Source organism: Sciurus vulgaris, assembly GCF_902686455.1.
Source record: "Sciurus vulgaris genome assembly, chromosome: 6".
NCBI classification, from domain to species: domain Eukaryota; kingdom Metazoa; phylum Chordata; class Mammalia; order Rodentia; family Sciuridae; genus Sciurus; species Sciurus vulgaris.
This window is the reverse complement of record NC_136466.1, coordinates 105,099,939-105,119,890: the sequence shown is the minus strand read 5'-3', so window position 1 is coordinate 105,119,890 and position 19,952 is coordinate 105,099,939. Positions and strand designations below refer to the sequence as shown.

The 19,952-nt window shown below is 34.1% G+C and overlaps 1 protein-coding gene across 4 annotated transcripts in view; it reads left to right on the top strand.

Moving 5' to 3' along the window:
* Window positions 1-19,952, top strand: part of MSH3 (mutS homolog 3) — a gene marked incomplete at its 5' end in the record, with an annotated part of 207,246 nt that overhangs the window by 170,453 nt on the left and 16,841 nt on the right. For all 4 annotated transcript variants that reach the window (XM_079145550.1, XM_079145548.1, XM_079145549.1 and 1 more), the window contains one exon: window positions 6,724-6,881. In XM_079145550.1, the coding sequence (XP_079001676.1) occupies window positions 6,724-6,881 (158 nt within the window). The remainder of the gene's footprint in view (window positions 1-6,723; window positions 6,882-19,952) is intronic.

Genomic DNA, 19,952 nt, shown 5'->3' with positions numbered 1-19,952 from the left:
GATCCCTGATTTTCTGAACCTGATGGTCTTCATATCCATCCGTTGAAGTTTATTTTTAACTGATTACATATGTTGATGGGTCATGTGAGGTTTTGATATATTTGTACATTGCATGGTGTTTAAATCAGGGTAAATATGTCTGTCTCCTCAAATATTTATCATTTCTTCATGGGGAAAGCTTTCAAAATCTTTTCTTTTAGTTCGTTGAAATACATAGTAATGTTACTCTCCCCAGCCTCTGGCAACTACTATTCTATTCTCAATTTCAGTGAGATCAACTTTTTTAGATTCCACATATGAGTGTGATTATGTGTTACTTGTCTTTTGGCACCTGGTTTAGACCTCCACTTCTATCCATATTGCCACAGATGACAGGATTTTCATTCTTTTTAATGACCAAGTAGTATTTCACTGTGTAAATGTACCATATTATCTTTATCCATTGACCAGTTGATGGACACTTAGGTCATTTCCACTTTTTGGCTATTGTGACTAGTATAGCAATGAACATGGGAGTGCATATATCCCTTCAGCATGCTGAATTTATTTCCTTCAGATGCTTACCCAGTATTCTTTCCGATAAGTATTAGCAATCACTTGTGGGACCCTTGAACAATGCTGCTGATTATATTTTCTTTCCCTGATTATTAATATGCTTTTTGGCCTTTTTTGTTTCTCTCTCATCAAATACCCTATCTTATCCTTTGCCCATTGTTCCATTGGTTTGGTTTTGGTGTTATTAATAGGTAGGAGTTACTTTTGTATACTGGATACTATTACCTTGTTGTATGCCTTTTTATTTTGTGTTTGGTGATTTTGTTTGTCAGTGATTTCCCTTTATGATTTATGTGTTTACCACTGTCTCAAAGAATTCACTGTGACTATATCACATTTTATATTTTTATTGATGGTGTACATTTGTGTTACTTCCAGTTTGAGGCAATTATACAAAGTACTGGTGTGAACAATCATTTTTGTTAAGCATCATTTCGTTTGACATGTACCTGAGAACAGAATTGTTTTATTTTTCTATTTTATTTAATAAATCATTCTCTACTTGTATGTTATTAATCTAAAATCCTATATTTTCTTCTAAAAGTTTTACTTTTCACATTTAGTTCCTTCCTCTATCTAGATGTGACCTGCAGGGCTTTGTGTAAGAGTTATGTCTCACTCCTTTTTCATATGGATACCCAATTGTCCCACCATTGTTTATTGACTATTGCATCTTTTTTGGCTGACTTGTAATCTTACCACTGACATGCACCAGAGTGCCATCTATAGTTGGTTTGTGGGCTTTCTGTGACTGCCCTGCCTGCATTTTTCTTAAGTTGTATCACAGTTTTATTTCCTATAGCTTAACAATAAAATCTCCCTCCCAGTTGCACTTCTTCAAAATTGTATTGACTTTTCCGTGCTTTTTTTTTTTTTTTTTTTTTTTTTTTTTTCTCTATCAAATAAATTTTAAAATTAGCTTCTGGATTTGTATTGCTTTTTAGATTAATTTGTGAGGATGACTTCATTTCCTTTTAAAACTAACTTCTATTGAAATATAATATGCACAGGTCTTAGGTGTGCGTCTTGGTCAATTTTTACAAAGTTACTGAAGTATCCAACATCCAAATCCAGAAAGAGAACAGTAGAGTAGAAATGGTGCCCCTTATAGGCGGGGGTAGCTCCTCCCAGTACCTACTTGTTCCCTAAAAGTGATTGTTAATTTATTTCACCATACTTTAATTTTGTCTGTTTTTGAGCTTTTTAAGAATAGAAACATACAATATTTATGACTTCTTTGATCCAACATTTAAAAAAATATTTTCAGTTGTAGATGGACACAATAACTTGATTTTATTTTTTATGTGGTGCTAAGGGTTGAACCCAGTGCCTCACATGTGCTAGGCAGGCATTCTACCACTGAGACACAACCCCGGCCCCCTCAACATTGTTTTTGTGAGAGTCATTCACAGATTTAGCATGTAGTTTATTTCCATTGTCATATAGAGATCTTTGTATGACTATATCACAGTTTATCTGTTCCACTGTTGATCAACATTAGAATTACTTGCAATTTTGAAAAGTAATGCTGTGAACAATCTTTCAGTTACCTTTTGTTATTTATCATTTACATTTCTGTTTGACATGTACTTGGGAACACAATTCTTTGGCTATGTGTGTTTTTAGTTTCAGTAGATACTGCTAAGGTTTTTTTTCTTTTCCCTAAGGTATTTCAAACTGATATACAATTAATTTCCCCAACAGCAATACAAGAATTTCAGTTGTTGTTTCATCTTTGCCAAAACTTAACATTGACAGTTTTTTAAAAAAATTTTAGCTGTACAAATGGAGTTGTGGTATCTTTTTATGATTTGATTTGCACTTTCACTTTCCTAATGACTATTAAAGTTGGTTGGACACTTTTTCATATTACTAGTGACCATTTGTATATCTTCTTTTGTCATATTCTTTTTAGTTTTTTTTTTCATTTATATATATACACACACACAAACATACATAATATATATCTCTGTATATAATGTGTTTATAGGATTCAAGTCTTAGGGAAATATGTAATATATTAATATTATACTATATTAATTGTATAGCATAATGTATATATCTTTTGCTCTTTAGAATTTCCTTCTCAATGGTGTCATTTGATAAATATAACTTCTTAATTTTAACATACTCCAGTTTTTTAGCCTTCTCTTTTATAGTTCTTGTGATTTGAAATCTATTTAAAAAATTGTTGCTTGCATCAGAATCTTGTGTTCTTGTCTGATGGCCCTAATATTTGTTCCTGTAGTTCAAAAATCTATCTGGAATTGATTTTTGTTTATCATGTAAAGTAGAGAATCAAGATTTCATGTTTTTCAGTATAGACATTCTTTGACCCAGCCCAAGTTATCAAAAAGACCATCTTTTGTCAGAGCAGCAATGTCATCTTTGTTATAATCAAGGAATGGTACACATGCCAATCTACTTCTAGATTCTGTTCTTTTTCAAAGCTATAGCATTATTTTAGCATTATTAATTAGTTTAGCATTATTAATAGTACAGCATTACAACATTAACCCTTCCAGTTTATGAACATAGTACACTATTTTGTAATTAGATATTCTTTAATTTCCTTCTATAATAGTTTTATAGTTTTCTGGGTAAAGCACTTACTCATCCCTAAGATTTATTCCTAGGTATTTGACTTATTTTGATACTGTGGTAAATTGTATGATTAAAATATATTTATTTTTAATTACTTAGTGCTAAAATGTACAACTTAAAGTTGACTTTTGAATACTGAACTAGTATCTAACTTGATTTTGCTAAATTTGTTTATCAATTCTAATCATTTTTGTAATTTCTTTCTGGGAACACAACTATAGGAATAATAAGAGTTTCATTATTTTCTTTCCAATCCTTATACCCTTTGTATCTTTATCTTCTTCTTTCCACAAGTGAATATTGAACTTTAATGCTTTCTCTGTGTCATTGAAGATCATCAGATAATTTCCTTATTTTGTTAGTGCAGTGAATGATATTGATTGACTTTTGAATATTAAACTGACCAACCAACCTTGTATTTACAGAAGCTCTTAACCTGGTATTTGTTTATTAAGGAGTTTTGTTTGTATATTTCTAGGTAAAATTGATAAAATTGATCTTAAATTTTTTGTTCTTGTAATGTTCCTGTCAGGCTTTGGTATCAATATTATATTGGCCTTATGAAATGATTTGGGAAGAGTTTCCTCTTGTTCTATTATCTAGAAAAATTTTTGTAATAGTGGTGCCATTTCTTAAATGTTTTCAAGAACTTAGTGGGGATGTTAACTGGGTTTAGAGGTTTTTTTGGTGAAAGGGTTTCAATTACAGGTTAATTTCTTTAATACAGGATTATTGGATTCTCCATTTTTGTATCATTTTGACATTTTTTAAAAAATATATATTCATTTTATTTAAAAATATTTGGTTATATCAGATATTTGGCTATTTATTAGTAGGCTTATTATTTTTTAAATCTCTGAAGAATTCATTTTATTTTTATCATTAGTTTTATCGTTCTCCTACCAAACTTCCTTCCCTTTTTCTTACTATTCTAGGCTCTTTCTGATTCACTCAGATTCCTTCTGTTAGTGGAGATTCAGCATGCCACATGTCCCATAAGAGAAGGAATGACACAGGAAGAACAGCATCTCTAGCATAGTTGGCATCAGGGAAAATGGAAATGTGTGGCTAATAAGCTTTCAGGATAAAGTGGGGTGTTTTGTTTTTAGTTTTCTCCCAAGTGGTAAGACCTTATAATGCTTTATTTTGATCCCACATTATTTTCATAAAGATACTCAACTCCTCTTTGCTCTTTGTCCTTTTGTTCCTTATTACTTACTGCCCTCTTTGTCCTTAGCATATATCTTTTTTTATACCTTTTGTTTTCTCATAACTTTTTATTCCTGTCTTCCAGTGCCTTGTGGCCTTGTTCTGTGAAGCTTTTCAGCGTCTACTCCAGTTAGCAGCTGATTGAATCTCTTGATAGTTTTCAGTTGACTCCTAAGAGAATATTTGATTGGCCTAGTTTGAGAAGGGCTTTTATGCTAGACTCAATGACTCATTAAAAATTGGCTGCTTTGGACTAGCAGGTTTGGCCAAGGTGTGGATTCACATAGCATAGGGCATGGATGCCTTGGGCTAACTTCTCTGCAGTGGGGTCTGGTTGGACAGATTCCCTTAGAGGAGTCTATACGTGTTATGTGCTATAATCAGTTAAACAAGGAAGTTAGAAAATTAAATCATCTAAGAGCTATAGCTCATCTACCTCTGTCACATATTTTTTTAAAATGCCAATGAATAATTAAGTGCTGACAAAACTCACAACTAGAATTGATGTTATAAATTTCTTTTAATAATCTACCTATGACTAAAAAATTTAGGTACCACTAACCTCAAAGAGGGCCGTGGGCCATTAGATTTGTTATGCCTGTATTTTGTTCTTTCTTTCTTTGTATTTATTGGTGTATATAGTCATACATAATAGTAGAATCCATTTTGACATAATTATATAAGCATGGAATATATCTAGTTATAATGCTTATAGTTTTAAGATGGACAGGTGGAAACTGACAGACTTTAACCAGAGACACATCAAGGAACGAAAATTTCAGACCAATATCTCTAATGAACATAGATGCAAAAATTCTTAACAAAATTTTAGTAAATCGCATACAAAAACATATTTAAAAGATAGTGCACCACAATCAAGTGGGTTTTATCCCAGGGATGCAAGGTTGGTTCAACATCTGGAAATCAATAAATGTAATTCACCACCAACAGACTTAAAGTTAAGAATCACATGATTATTTCAATAGATACAGAAAAAGCATTTGATAAAATACAACACCCTTTCATCCTCAAAACTCTAGAAAAAATAGGGATATTAGGAAACAGTCCTCAACATTGTAAAGGCTATTTGTGCTAAGCCTACAGTCAATATTCTAAATGGAGAAAAACTGAAAAAATTCCCCCTAAAATCTGGAACAAGGCAGGGATGCCCTCTTTCACCACTTCTATTCAACATCGTCCTTGAAACTCTAGCCAGAGCAATTAGACAGACTAAAGAAATTAAAGGGATATGAATAGGAAAAGAAGAACTCAAGCTATCCCTATTTGCCGATGACATGATTCTATATTTAGAGGAGCCAAAAAATTTCACCAGAAAACTTCTAGAACTCATAAATGAATCCAGTAAAGTAGCAGACTTTAAATATAAGCAATATGAAAACCCCCTAGATAGGCCAATTAAAGAATGTCTGATGATAAGTTCAGCTTTCTCTTTATTTGCTTTTTTAATACCTTGAAATAGTTGCATATACTAGGAATTCACTTTTCTGCAATAGCATTGTTCAGGCTGATGACCAAAGAGTCCTCTTTCCCTTTATGATATTTATTGCTGTGGCTTGGATGTCGTTTGTTTCCAAAAGTGTGCGTTGGAACCACTGACCCCAGAGTGGTGATGTGAGAGGTGGTAGAAGCTTTATGAGGTGGGGCTGAGCAGCTGGGTGTCCAGCTCAGTGGTAGAGCATTTATTTAATATACACAAGCCCTAGGTTCAACCTCCAGCACCAGAAATAAGAGGAGGTGGAGCCACAAGGAAGGTAATTAGGTCATTGAGACTCTTGTCCCCAGAAGGGGTTAATACTGGTCTCATGGAGTGAGTTAGCTCCCACAAGAATGAGTTGTTATAAAAAAGAGGTGGCCCCTACCAGTCTCTGGCTTCTTGTCTTGTGATGGGATCCCTCTGACTTTTATTCCCACCATAGTGATACTATCCAGTATGAGGCCCTCACCAGAGCTGAGAAAAAGTCAGTGCTATGCTCTTGAGCTTCCAGAACTACAAACTAAATAACCCTCTTTTTTTTTTTTTTTTTTTAAATTAGCCAGCTAAGGGCTGGGGAGATAGCTCAGTTGGTAGAGAGCTTGCCTTGCCTGGGTTCAATCTCCAGTACTGCAATAAATAAATAAATAAATACATACATACATACATACATACATACATACATACATACATACATACATACATACATAAATAAGCCAGCTAAGACATTTTGTTTTATGCAGTAACATTTAAATATGTCACAAAGCAATGTTTTGCCTAATGAATTTCCATTTATTGAATAAACTATGGATATTACATACAAACTTCTGATACTTTAAGTGAATTTCCTTTTTGATTTCCAGGGGGACTCAGAAAGAGTAATGATAATTACTGGACCAAACATGGGCGGAAAGAGCTCCTACATAAAACAGGTTGCATTGATCACTATCATGGCTCAGATTGGCTCCTATGTTCCTGCAGAGGAAGCAACAATTGGGATTGTGGATGGCATTTTTACAAGGTAAAAATATTAGTTCTATTGAATATACCTCTGAAAATGAATCAAGTTCACATGAATTTTTGTTTTCTAATATATGGAGGCCATATTTCCCTATCAGTTTATATAGATTAGCCTCCTGCTTTTTAAGGGCTTCAGTGTCTCTACGATACAGACATTCTTTGATCTCTTTAATCTGTTGTGGACTGCTCTCTAGTATACAGGTCATGTTCCCTGTCCATTCCCCTTTCCTCCCACTGTTTACCTGTTATTACTGGAAAGGAATCTACTTGGACCATATTACATTATGACCGTAGGATTTTTACTAGGATATAGTTTAATATTATCCCCTTGTAGTTTTCATTTATTATTAAATAATTCAGGCATCCAACATTCCCCTTTGTATCTATGACCTTTCTAAAGAAATAAGCATTACCAATACAATTAAATCCCTAATCCTCCCTAATCCCATGGCCCTGTACCCTATCCAGAATAACTAACTGCTTGTCCTTGACTTTGGTATCATCCCATGAATTTCTCTACATTTGACCACATAAGTATGTTTGTGAAACAATATATAGATTTATTTGGTATGCTTTTGTGTTGCTATATCATATTGTCTATTCTTCTACAAATGTCCCCCCCCCTCAGTGTTATATTTATGAAATTCATCTTTATGGGTGCATATACTTCTAGTTCATTAATTTTTTCCTATATTATGCATACAACACAGTTTGCCCATATTCCTTGGCCAGTAATCACCATGATTACAATTTCTTATAAATACAAACAATACTGATACTTGTCTTGTACGTGTCTCCTAGAGCACATAAGTGGGTTTTTCTGAATCTAGGTTATATCTAGAAGTAGAATTGCTGGATTGTAAGAACATGCATCTTTCATGTTCTCCAAGGAGGCCATACCAGTTTAAAATCAGCAGTGTGTAAAATTTTTCCTCATGCTTAAAATTAAATTAGAATAAGTAATAAATATCCTTTGATGAAGTTTCTATCTATTCTCCAGTTTGCTTATAAGGGCATATTTGTTTCTATTATTTAACTGCCCTTTACATGAAGTGCCATCTGGTAGATTTTTGTTGTGCTTGTTGTTAATGCTAGGGTATTTTTTTTGTCTCCATGTGCATACTGTGCTTGTTTACAAAAAGATTTGAAGCAATTTATTGGCCTTCCCTGACAAACTGCCAAGCTTCCTGTTATCAGCCAATGGTGACTCCCTTGTTAATTCCTTTTTGTCTTGACTGCCAAGACACAAAGAGCTAAATTCAAGGCTCACGTGTGGAAACAAATTTGGTTTTGTTTCCCCCTCTTTTTTATGTAGGACTGTTTCTCTAGTGTGATTCTTATATATGCTTGTTAAAAATGGTCTTTTCTAAGCATGAACCCATCTTTTTAATTGTAATCTTTAAGACAATACCCAAGAACTGACATTTTAAAATCTCATGCTAAAATTTCTGTCTCAAATTTGAGAACATACTGTATGTGTTATAATATTAACTTCATGTTTCTTATAATTCTTCCATTAAAAATATGTTGCTATTCTAAATCACTTCAATCCCTTGCTGTTCAAAAATTCTATCTGTAGAATGGAAAAAAAATATTAAAATCTAGCAGAATGAGATATTTGCATAAGAGTTGACTCTAAAGTATCATTAAATTGTTTTTATTTATATTATTAACTGGACATTTAGAACACTAGATTTAAATTTTTTTGGTTCCATAATCATTCATTTAATGCCTACTATGTGCCATGTAATATAAGAAGTAGTAGATGGATGAAAAGGTGTATACAGAGAGATTAAGGATCTTTCTGAATATTGTAACATCACATGAGTGAGCATTTTCCTGAATAAGATATTTTTGAGGTAGCATTTTGGTAGACCTATATTTGGCTCTAAGCGATATATTTATATTGGTGTATGGTGATATATGCACTCATTAGTGAAATATTTCTAGATGCATATTTCCAAGGATCATTAACATCTTTGAGTACATAACTGAAATAAGATCTGTTATTTCCTATCCTGATGAATGCAGACTTAAGCCTCATTCAACATTTTTAGACTCACTGATCAAGTTTTGGAAAGGCAGTGAGTTATTAGGTGTGGGTAGAAAGTCATTTGAAAAAGCAAAGCAGTTGTTCTCTCAGCAATGTTTATTTCTATTTATGCTAATTAAATGTTGGTGGAAAGGAACATTTGCATTAACTGGCCAGTAGTCAGCAGTTTCCATGCTGTGCTCCCCACATAAACTCCTTTTGACACCCCCCCCCCCCCAACTTCAGGAGCTGTAGTGTACTTAGAATGGCACTAAGATGTTTATCCTGAAATAGAATTGGAAGGTAATATAGACACTCAGTACTTAAATTATTTCAGTGTTTGCTTTTGACTGTGTGGATAATAACCAATTTGTCCAATTAAGTTTAATTCAGCAAATACTTATTGAGCACCTACTATGAAGTATTTGTTCTCTATGCAAAATATACTCTGTGGACAGAAAGAAATCAACTTGAATGAGTGCAAATCTTCTAACTGGTAGTATATATCAGTACTCAGAATCACATGACAATTGACATTTTACTACATGAGTAAGTTGTTATAATTTTATTGGCATCAGAAACGTTGCCTTAGGACTGCCTGGGGTTTATTTAGGTCCTCTAGCTGTGTGTACAAACACTTCATCTTTTTGATGAGAAATAGTTGTATATGTTGCCTGTTTTATGATCAAAGTCACCTAAAGATTTGGTTTGGTTTGTTTTAAATGCAGCTCCCAGGCAAACCCTCTGAATAAGACACTCCTCCCCACCCCCACCACATAACTGTTAGAGTGGGTATGTTAAAGAAGGGACTCTGTGAATTCCGTTATTTTTGAAGATTTTATGTTTTGGGAGCAGTTTTAAGTTCACATCAAAATTAAGAGGAAGGTGTAGAGATTTTCGTATGTCCCTGTCCCTGTCCATGTTAGCTTTTTCATGATCAGCATGCACCACCAGTGTAGTTGTTAGTTGAAGAAACTACATTGACATGTCATTGTTCAAAGTCCACAGTTTACATGAAGCCTCCACTCCCTCTTGGTGGTGTACACACTGTGGGTTTGAGACTCACCAGAAACACTACCCTAAAATCCTCTGTGTTCTACTCATTCACCCTCCCTCTCCCCAACTGCTGGTAACCACTAATCCCTTTACTTTGTGTCCATAGTTTCACCTTTTACAAAATGCCAAACAGTTGGAATCATACATGTGTAGCCTTTTTGATACCTAGGCTTCCTTCACTAGTAATAGGCATTTCGGTTCCCACTATATCTTTTCAGGGTGTGCTAATTCATTTATTTTCAGTGCCACATAGTCCATTGTCCAGATTACCACAACTTACTTGTCCATTTACCTGCTGAAGGGTATCATGGTCACTTCTAAGTTTTGGCAATTTTGAGTAAAGTGGCTATAAATGTCCAGGTGTAGGTTTTTATGTGGACATTAGTTTTTAACTCCTTTTAATAAATAGTAAGGGGTTAGGGTCATATGATAACTATGTTTAGTTTTGTGAAAAACTGCTGAACTATTGTCTAAAGTGGTTATACCATTTGAATTATCACCAGCAATGAATGTGAGTTCCTATTTCTCCATAGCCTCATCAGCACTTGGTGTTCTGGACTTTGACCATTTTACTAGGTGTATAGTGGTATCTTGTCATTTAATTTGCATTTCCCTGATGACATGATGTGGAACATCTTTTCATATGCTTATTTGCCTTATATATTTTCATTTTTAAGATAAGGAAGAGTGGGCTGGGGATATACCTCAGTAGAGTGCTTGCCTTGCAAGCGCAAGGCCCTGGGTTCAATCCCCAGCACTGCAAAAAAAAAAAAAAAAAAAAAAGATAAGGAAGATTGATTTATAATAGAAGTATGTAAAGTAATAGTAACAAAATTAAGAGGGCCTGTGGAGGTGTGGCTCAGCGGTAGAGGACTTGCTTAGCATGTGTAAGGTCCTGGGTTTAATCCCCAACATTACCAAAAAAAACCCAAAAAACTAAAATGAAGAAATCTTGTTTATTTTTTTATCTGAAAATATTTTTGTTATACATTAGAATTTTCATATTATTGTAATTAACAACTTTAAGTGGTATAAGTGTATGGGGTACAAAATAATGTTCTGATTTATGAATACAATGTATAGTCATGAAATCAAGCTAGTTAACATATCTATCACCTCAAACACTTAACAGTTTTTTGAGATGAGAACATTTGAGATTTACTCTTAGCAATTTCAAAATGTGCAGTATTTTATTGTTTACTGTATTCACCACATTGTTCAACAGAGCTGGAAAAAAAAAAACATATTTTTCATGTAAGATTCTGTACCCTTTTTTTTATGGTAGTAAAAAAGGGGCTTGAACCAAGGGGCACTTTACCACTGAACTACAACCTCAGAGCCCCCTCCTGCCCCTTTTTTTGAGATAGGGTCTTCATTAGTTATTTAGGGCCTCACCAAGTGACTGAGGCTGACCTTGAACTTGAGATACTTTTGCCACAGCCTCCCAAGTCACTTGTATTACAGGCATGTGCCACCATGCTCTGCAGATTTTGTACTTTTGGCCATCCATCATCCCATTCCCTCCCCATTTCAACCTCTGTAACTGCCATTCAACACTCTATCTATGAATTTGATTGTTTTAAATTTCACATGTGAGAACTTGTGGTATTATACTTCTTACTTTTTCCACCTAGCATAATGGTCTTCAGTTCCATCTGCATGGTCACAAATAACAGAATTTCCTTCTTTCTAAAGGCTGAATGATATTCCACAATGTGTGTAATCCATTCATCACCAATGGTTAGCCAACATAACCATTACATGGCTATTGAGTGCTGCTGCAGTGGGCATCTCTTTAAAACTGATTTCAAATCATTTGGGTATATGCCAAGAAGCAGGATTGCTAGATCATATGGTAATTCTATTTTAGTTTTTTTAGGACTCTCCATAGGTCTTCCATAATGACTGTACTAATTGACATTAACACCAATGGTGTGCAGGGGTTCCCTTTACTCCACATCCTAGCCAACACTTATCTTTCATCTCTTCCATGAAAGCCATTCTGACAGGTGTGAAATTATATCTCTTTGTGATTTTAATTTACATTTCCCTAATAATCAGTGATATTGAGTATTTTTTCACATATCCTTCAGCCACTTGCATGTCTTCTTTTGAGAAACATCTGTTCGGATCCTTTGCCCATTTTTTAATTGGTTTTTTTTTTTCTTTCTGTTGAGTTGTTTAAGCTCTGTATTTGAATATTAACCCTTGTACTGGTTGCAGATATTTCTCCCAGTCTGTAGGCTCTCTTTGCACACTTCTAATTACATTCCTTGCTGTGCAGAATCTTTTTACTTTTATGTAATCCCACTTGTCTATTTTTGCCTGCACTTTTGTGAAGAAAGCTGGTTACTTAACCTGGTATTTTCTGTTATTCTGCCTTGTCTTAACATAATGATACAATATAGTATGAAATGGTCTTAAATGCATTTATGATATTTAAAATAATATATTTTTCCAATTATACAAGTAATGCTTGTTCATTGTGCAACTTTTAAAACTATAGAAAAGCTCAAAAAAGGAAAAACTGTAAGTCACCTATAATTCTACCACTTAGACCTCATGTTATTTTAGGCATATGCTCTCCCAGGTTTTTAAATGCACGCATGTAGTAGTACATTGTGATTTCATTCTTCTTATGGACTAATGTTTCTTTTTAATTAAGTGCAACATAGATTTACTACTTCACATTTTTATGCCTTTCCGATACCATATGGTATTGCATATCTTTTAGCAAGTGGTATTTTCTAGCACATTCTCTCATTGACCTTTATTTTTTTGGTTTCTCTCCCTTCCTCTTCTCTTTCTCCTCCTCCTCCTCTCTTCTCTTTCTCTCCCACACACACACACTCCTTTCTTCTCCTGCCCATTCCCCACCACCCCATCTTTCACCTTTTAAAAAAATTACTTTATTATTTAGTAGGGTTTTCTTTACCTTTTGTACAATTTATATAATATCCAAAAAGCAAGTAGCTTAGATATCCATCCTGTATTTTAGCAAAGTGAAATAAATGGAAATATCTTTAATTTCAGAAAGAAAACAAATATGCTAACATTTTTAAAATCCTCATACACAAGTCAGAAACTGCTTAGATACTAGAATAAGCAAATTCACAAAGAAAATAAAATAGAGGTTACTAGGGATTGGGAGAGAGGAAAGTGGGAAGTTATTTTTAGTGGATACAGAAATTCTGTTTGGGATGATGAAAAGTTATAGGAAAGGAGAGTGGTGGTGACTGCACCACATTGTGAGTGTCTTTAACCCCACGGAGCTCTACACCTGAAAAATATCATAATGGGAAATTTTATGTATGTTTTATCACTGTTTTTTAAAAAGCATCTGATGTCATGGAATACTACTGCTTCCATTTAATGATTTTAAACTCCAAGTACTTATCATTAAATGTGAAAAATCGGTTTTGCCTCTATTGTAGTATTTCTCCCTCATGCTAGCATTTTCCTTGCAAAAAAGCCCAGAGATAGTGATTTGAAGGGACAGAGGCCCACCCCATTTGCTCTGATTGAGAAATATATAGATCATGATCTCATGAAACAAATTCCTAATTACATTTTTATGAAAATGTTCTCAATTTTAGAAAATGACTCAACAAAGTAATAATTTCTTCTCTCCATTTATGTTTTATTAAGCTTTGTTGACCTATATAAGGGTTATAGGCGAGCAGGGAGTAGGGGGATTAGAAAGATTAGTCAGCCGCCACTCCTAAAAATATCAGTGATTTTTTTTCTTAATCACATAACTGTAACCTTCTGTCAACTCAGAGCAAACTAACTCTAAGATGAAACCTAGAGAAAGCATTTTCCATTTTTTACTACATTTGAATATATACATAGAGTAATTACATATATCCTAGAATTCCTTAAATTTTCAACATCTTTTAACATTTAAAAAATTTCAGAATCATTGTCCAGTAATGTCTTGTGATTATTAACTTAATGTAAAATTATAAACATCTTTTTAAAATTATTTAAAAATTTATCCTGCTCCAAAATATTATTTTAGGCACTTTACTAAGACCCATAAAATATAGAAGAATGATAAGAGAGAGAATGGTTATCCAAAGAAGTTCTGTCAAAGAGAAAATAAGGATAGAAACATAAGGTAAATGTCAGACTTCTATTTTCTGTTATAAGGTACTATTCAGTTTTCTAGTAACCAAACTAGGATAAGCAGACTATGAAGTTATTAAGAGGGAGGTTAACAGAAAATATTTTTTATCAATAAACAATTCTCACAGTTGCCAATACATACTCCCCTGTAGCATTAGTGACTGGTTCATGAGCCAGCATTTCTGCAATGTGTGCTAGATGTGTTGTTACTTTATCATCAGGTAACTGGGAAAAGTAGAATTGTAATAGAAATTGTATTGAATCCTAAGGCAGTGGCTTTCAAATCATTCTACGTGATGCAGAGTGTTTCTTTGTAAAAATTTTATTTAAACAAAGGATTTAATCACAGCTAAAAAGATATTTGAAAACCACTGGTCTAGTAATAGAATCAGGATCATTGCATAATAAAAATACACCCAAGATCCCCTGAAATCTGGCCTGGCCTTCTTAAGGACAGAAAACCTGTAATGCCATGAGACATGGAGCACCTCAAAAAATCTCAGCCCAGGAATCGGAAGCTGTATTTGTCTCTTCTCTGCCACATATTAACCCTATCACCTTGGGAAAGTGACGTGACCTCTGAAATGTCTTCTGTCCAACCTCATCAGTAAAAATGACTACTAAGAACTTGGCCAGCACCAAGGCAGTTTTGAGTCTCAGTTTGCAAGTTCTTTGCCATTGGGCTTTTCCCTTTGTTAAAGGAAAAGAAACCATTGAAGAAAGGAATGACCAAATTATTTGTAGCAAATATAGCATAGAAAGTAAAAGTCAGAGGAAGTGTGGAGCCCTGTGGAGAGCAGTCCTCTTTTGTTGCTTATGTTCCCTAGATTAGGCAGTATTGTAGAAAGTTGTGATGAAAATAGATCCTTTGAGAAAAGGTGGCCAAGGGGCAGTCTGGACTTTGATGCTAGGATTGTCAGAAGCATATACAACTAATGGTCAGCAGTTTCAGAATCTAAAGAAGGGGCAGGATGGCATATGGGTGATCTGTTAGTCTTGCCAATGAGGAAGGCTTTGAAGACATTAGCAAGGGAGTTTGGATAAGCAGAAGGATAAAAACAAAATAGGCAATAGCATTTAAAAAATGATACTTCATTTGCTTGAGTTTGACTTTACCACGGACAGTATGGGGTTCAGTAGGTCATTATGAAAAATTAAATTTGAAATAGCTTTTTAAAATACAGTTTTTAACCGAGTAGACATGAATACTATTAAGGCTGTGTGCCAGTCTTTTACTTACTAAGTATCATATTATGGTAATAAGCTTTCCATGAAAGCATTAAAAAATACTTTTTAAATATCCCATTGAAATTGAGAATCTCTCATGTTTCTTAGGACTTGTAATTTTGGATTTTTAGACTAAACTCAGCAACAATATACAAGGATACCCTAATTTTTATGAAAGCAAAAAGGGAAATATAAATTTAAATCCTTTGTCTCCTATAAATTTTCCCACAAATGGTCAGAAGTTCTTTGTTAATTTAAACTTATATGGTGGACATTCACTAAATTATTAACTGTTGAGTGAATTGGTGTTAAGTAAATTATAGTCTTGAAAACAAATAATTCATTTTAATGTGCTTTGAATATCTTATGTACAAGAAATTCTGCTTAGTATGTGAAGGAAATGCAAAGATAAATCATTCAGTTCTGTCTCAATACTTCTAGAAAGAGGACAAGGAATAATCCCTTCTGGTCAGTTCTTTTAAGAAGGTGTCAGTAGCAAGCTACACAGAGGTAGCTTAAAGAAGACCAAGCTTCCATTTCACAGAAAGACCAGGGTGAAGATTATTCCAGGCCAACAGAATAACAAGGAAAAGCACAGATAAGGGGGTGTGCCATAAATTCTGGATATACAAAAAATCATTGAACTTTATATACAGGATGGATTATAATGGTTTGTCAGTTATATCTTATAAAGCTATTATTTTTTTGACAGTAGGTACCATATGTCATGTGTAAGCATAATTGCCATGACAAGACCATGGGATTCCAGTACACTGTAAAAGGAAGGAGATTGGAGAGTTTAGGGCCAGAACACACAGGGAGTCTTGAAAACCATGCAAGGAATTTTAGTTTTATTTCCCAAGGCATCAGGAAACCATTTGAAGTTTATAAGCATAGAAATCAATGTGACTCAGATTAATTTTAAAATATGAATCTGGCAGGGTGAAAAATAGATTAGCTGTTAGAGAAAGTGAGGGTAGAAAGAAAGAAAGAGGCTATTGGAATAGGTAAAACAAACAAACAAAAAATACAAAATACTGAAACAAGCGTGGTACTGGAAGGAGAATGAGACTGAGGGAGCAAGAAGAATAAACACCAAATTCTCATTTTCATATTTACAGCACAAACATGCTGTTTTCTATGCTGTTAGTTTTCTGTGCTGTGTAACAGATTATCACAAATTTAGCGTGGTAAACACACACATTAGTCAAGATTCCCATGGTTCATGAGTCCAGACACAGGTAAGCCAGGGCCTGCAGTCGAGGTGTTAACCAAGCCTGGGTTCTCACCTATAGGCAGACCTGGAGGTGGACCCTCTTTCAAGCTCACTCAGGTTGTTGGTAGAATTCATTTCCCTGCAGTTGTAGGATTGAGGTCCCCATGTTAAAATGTTCACCATTTTGTTTTACTTTGTGAGTCTCTGTTTGGGAACATTAACCCTTTGTCAGATGTGTTATTTTTTCTCAGTTTATAGCTTACCTTCAAATTTTATATTTGAAGTATATACTAATTTTTGTTTTATAATTATCTTTTTAATTTTTTATTTTTTTTTAGTTATAAATAACATTAGGATTCATTTTGACATAATTATAAAAGCATGGAATATTTTGTTCTAATTCAGGCCCAGTATTTGCCTTTTCTCCTCCTCCTCCCACCCTGTGTTCCCTTTTCTTTACTCCACTGATCATTTCACTGCTTCCTTTATCTCAGTCCTCTTTCCTCCCCCTCAGTCCCCTTCCTCTGCTCCACTGATCTTTTTTTTATTTTGATGGAATCCCCCCTTTTCTTTTTTTTCTTACTTTGGACTAGCTTCTGCATATCAGAGAAAGCATTCCACCTTTGACTTTCTGGGTCTGGCTTATTTCACTTAGCATGAGTCTTCAGTTCCATCCATTTACCATCAAATGACATAATTTCATTTTTCTTTTGACTGAGTAATACTCTATTGTGTATATATCACATCTTCTTGATCCATTCATCTGTTGCAGGGCACCTAGGTTGGTTCCATAACTAGACTGTTGTGAATTGTGCTGCTTTAAACATTGATGTGGCCACATTCCTGTAGTATGCTGATTTAGTTCTTTTGGATATATACTACGGAATAGGATAGCTGGGTCTTATTGTGGTTCCATTCCTAGTTTTTTGAGGAAATCAGAAAATTATTGCTTTCCAGAGTGGTTTCATTAATTTTCAATCCCACCAACAATGTATGAGTGTACCCTTTTACCCACATCTTTGCCAACACTTAATCTTATTTGTATTCTTAAAAATTATCATTCTGACTAGAGTGAGATGAAACTTCAATATAGTTTTAATTTGCATTTGCCTAACTGCTAGAGATGTTGATCATTTTTTTCATATAATTATTGACCATTTTTTTCTTCCTTTGAGAAGTATCTCTGGTTCTTTTGCCCATTTATTGATTGGGTTATTTGGTTTTTTTTGTGTTAACTTTCTTGAGTTCTTTGTATATTCTGAATATTCATGCCCTATCTTAGGAAGAAGAGGTAAAGATCTCCCATTCTGTAGGCTATATCTTCACATTCTTGTTTCCTTTGCTGTGCATAAGCTTTTTAATTTGATGCCATCTCACTTATCAATTTTTTATTTTATTTCTTGCACATTAAGAGTCTTATTAAGGAAGTCGGTTCCTCTGCCAACATTCTAAAATGTTGGGCCTACATTTTCTTGTAGCAGGTGCAGAGTTTCTGGTCTAATTTTTAGGTCTTTGGTCTACTTTGAGTTGACTTTTGTTCAGAGTGAGAGATCAGGTTCAAGTTTCACTCTTCTACAAATGTATTTCCAGTTTCCCCAGGACTGTTTGTTAGAATGGCTCTTTTCTTCAGTGTTTGTTTTTGGCATTTTGTCTAATAACTATTGATGAGTCCCTGTATCTTCTGTTCCATTGGTTTTCATGTCTGTTTTGATGCCAGGACCATGCTGGTTTTGTTACTGTAACTCTGTAGTATAATTTGAGATCTGGTATTATGATGCCTCCAGCATCACTCTTTTTGCTCTAGGTTGTTTTGAGCAGGGTTATCTTGGCTATTCTAAGTCACTCTTTTTCCAGATGTATTTTAGAACTGCTTTTTATAGGTCTGTGAAGAATATCATTGGTATTTTGATAAGGATTACATTAAATCTGTATAATGTTTTTGGTAGCATGGCCCTTTTGACGATATTAATTCTGTCTATCCAAGAACATGGGAGGACTTCCCATCTTCTAAAGTGTTCTTCAGTTTCTTTCTTCATTGTTCTGAAGTTTACATTGTAGAGGTCCTTCACCTCCTGTTAGGTTTTTTAGATTTTTTGTGAATGGAACACTTTTCCTAATTTCTTATTCAGATTCATTATTGGTGTATAGGAAAGCAGTTGATTTATGTATCAGTTCTTATATCCAGCTACTTCACTGAGCTTGTTTATCAGCTCTAGAAACCTTCTGGTGGAGTTTTGGGATCTCTTAAACATAAGATCATGTCGTTAGGAAACAGAGATAATTTGACCTCTTCTTTTCTAATTCATATCCTTTTAATTTCCTTCTCTTGCCTGATTGCTCTGTCTAGAGTTTCCAGGATTATGTTGAATAGGTGTGGTGAGAGTTGGCATCCTTGTGTTCCTGTTTTTAGAAGAAATATTTTCAGTTTTTCTCCATTCAGTATGATGTTGGCCTTGGATTTGTCTTATATAGCCTTTGCAATATTGAGATAAGTTTCTTCTGTTCCTATTTTCTCTAGTGTTTTAAACATAAATGGGTGCTGGACTTTGTCTAATGCTTTCTGTGAATCTATTGAGATAATCATGTGATTTTTGTTCTTAAGTCTATTTATGTGGTGAATTGCATTTATTAATTTTCTTATGTTGAACCAACCTTGCATCCATGGGATGAAACGCTTGATGATGGTAACATGTTTTGTATGTGGTTTGCTCATAGATATATATTGGTGGGAGGGCATTGGAAATTGAACCCAGAGGCACCTTATCACTGAGCCACATCCCCAGCCCTTTTTATTTTTTATTTTGAGACAGAGTTTCACTAAGTTGCTTCAGGCTTTTGCTAAATTGCTGAGGCTGGCTTGGAATTTGCAGTCCTCCTATCTCAGCCTCTCAAGTCACTGAGATTACAGGCATATGCCACTATGTCTGACTGCTGTTATTTTAATATGATTTTTTGCATCTGTGTTTATCAAGGATATTGACTTACCTTTAACTTTTGTATTATGTTTTTTGCTAAACACATGTTTTGGTGCCACGTATATAAAGCCATCTACTCACCTATCTAGATTAATCTCACGTAGAGATTAAATTTTATCTAACTAGCTTGGTATATTTGTAATTTCTATTTTTACATTAAATGTTATTTTGGGATATGGTTTCAGTAGGGACATACTTTTTTTCCTGAAATAACAAATCAACTATTATCTTTTCATTGATTTATCATTCATCTTTTCCTAATTTGAAAACTTTAATATATCAAACATTTTATATGTATATGTGTGTATCTGCCTAAGAATAACTTCCCCAAGATCATTATATAATTCCTGAAATTTCTAACTAAACTACCCTATTACTTTACTGTTTTTAAAAACACTTAAGAAAACTTAAACTTCCGGGAATTGAACTCAGGGGCAC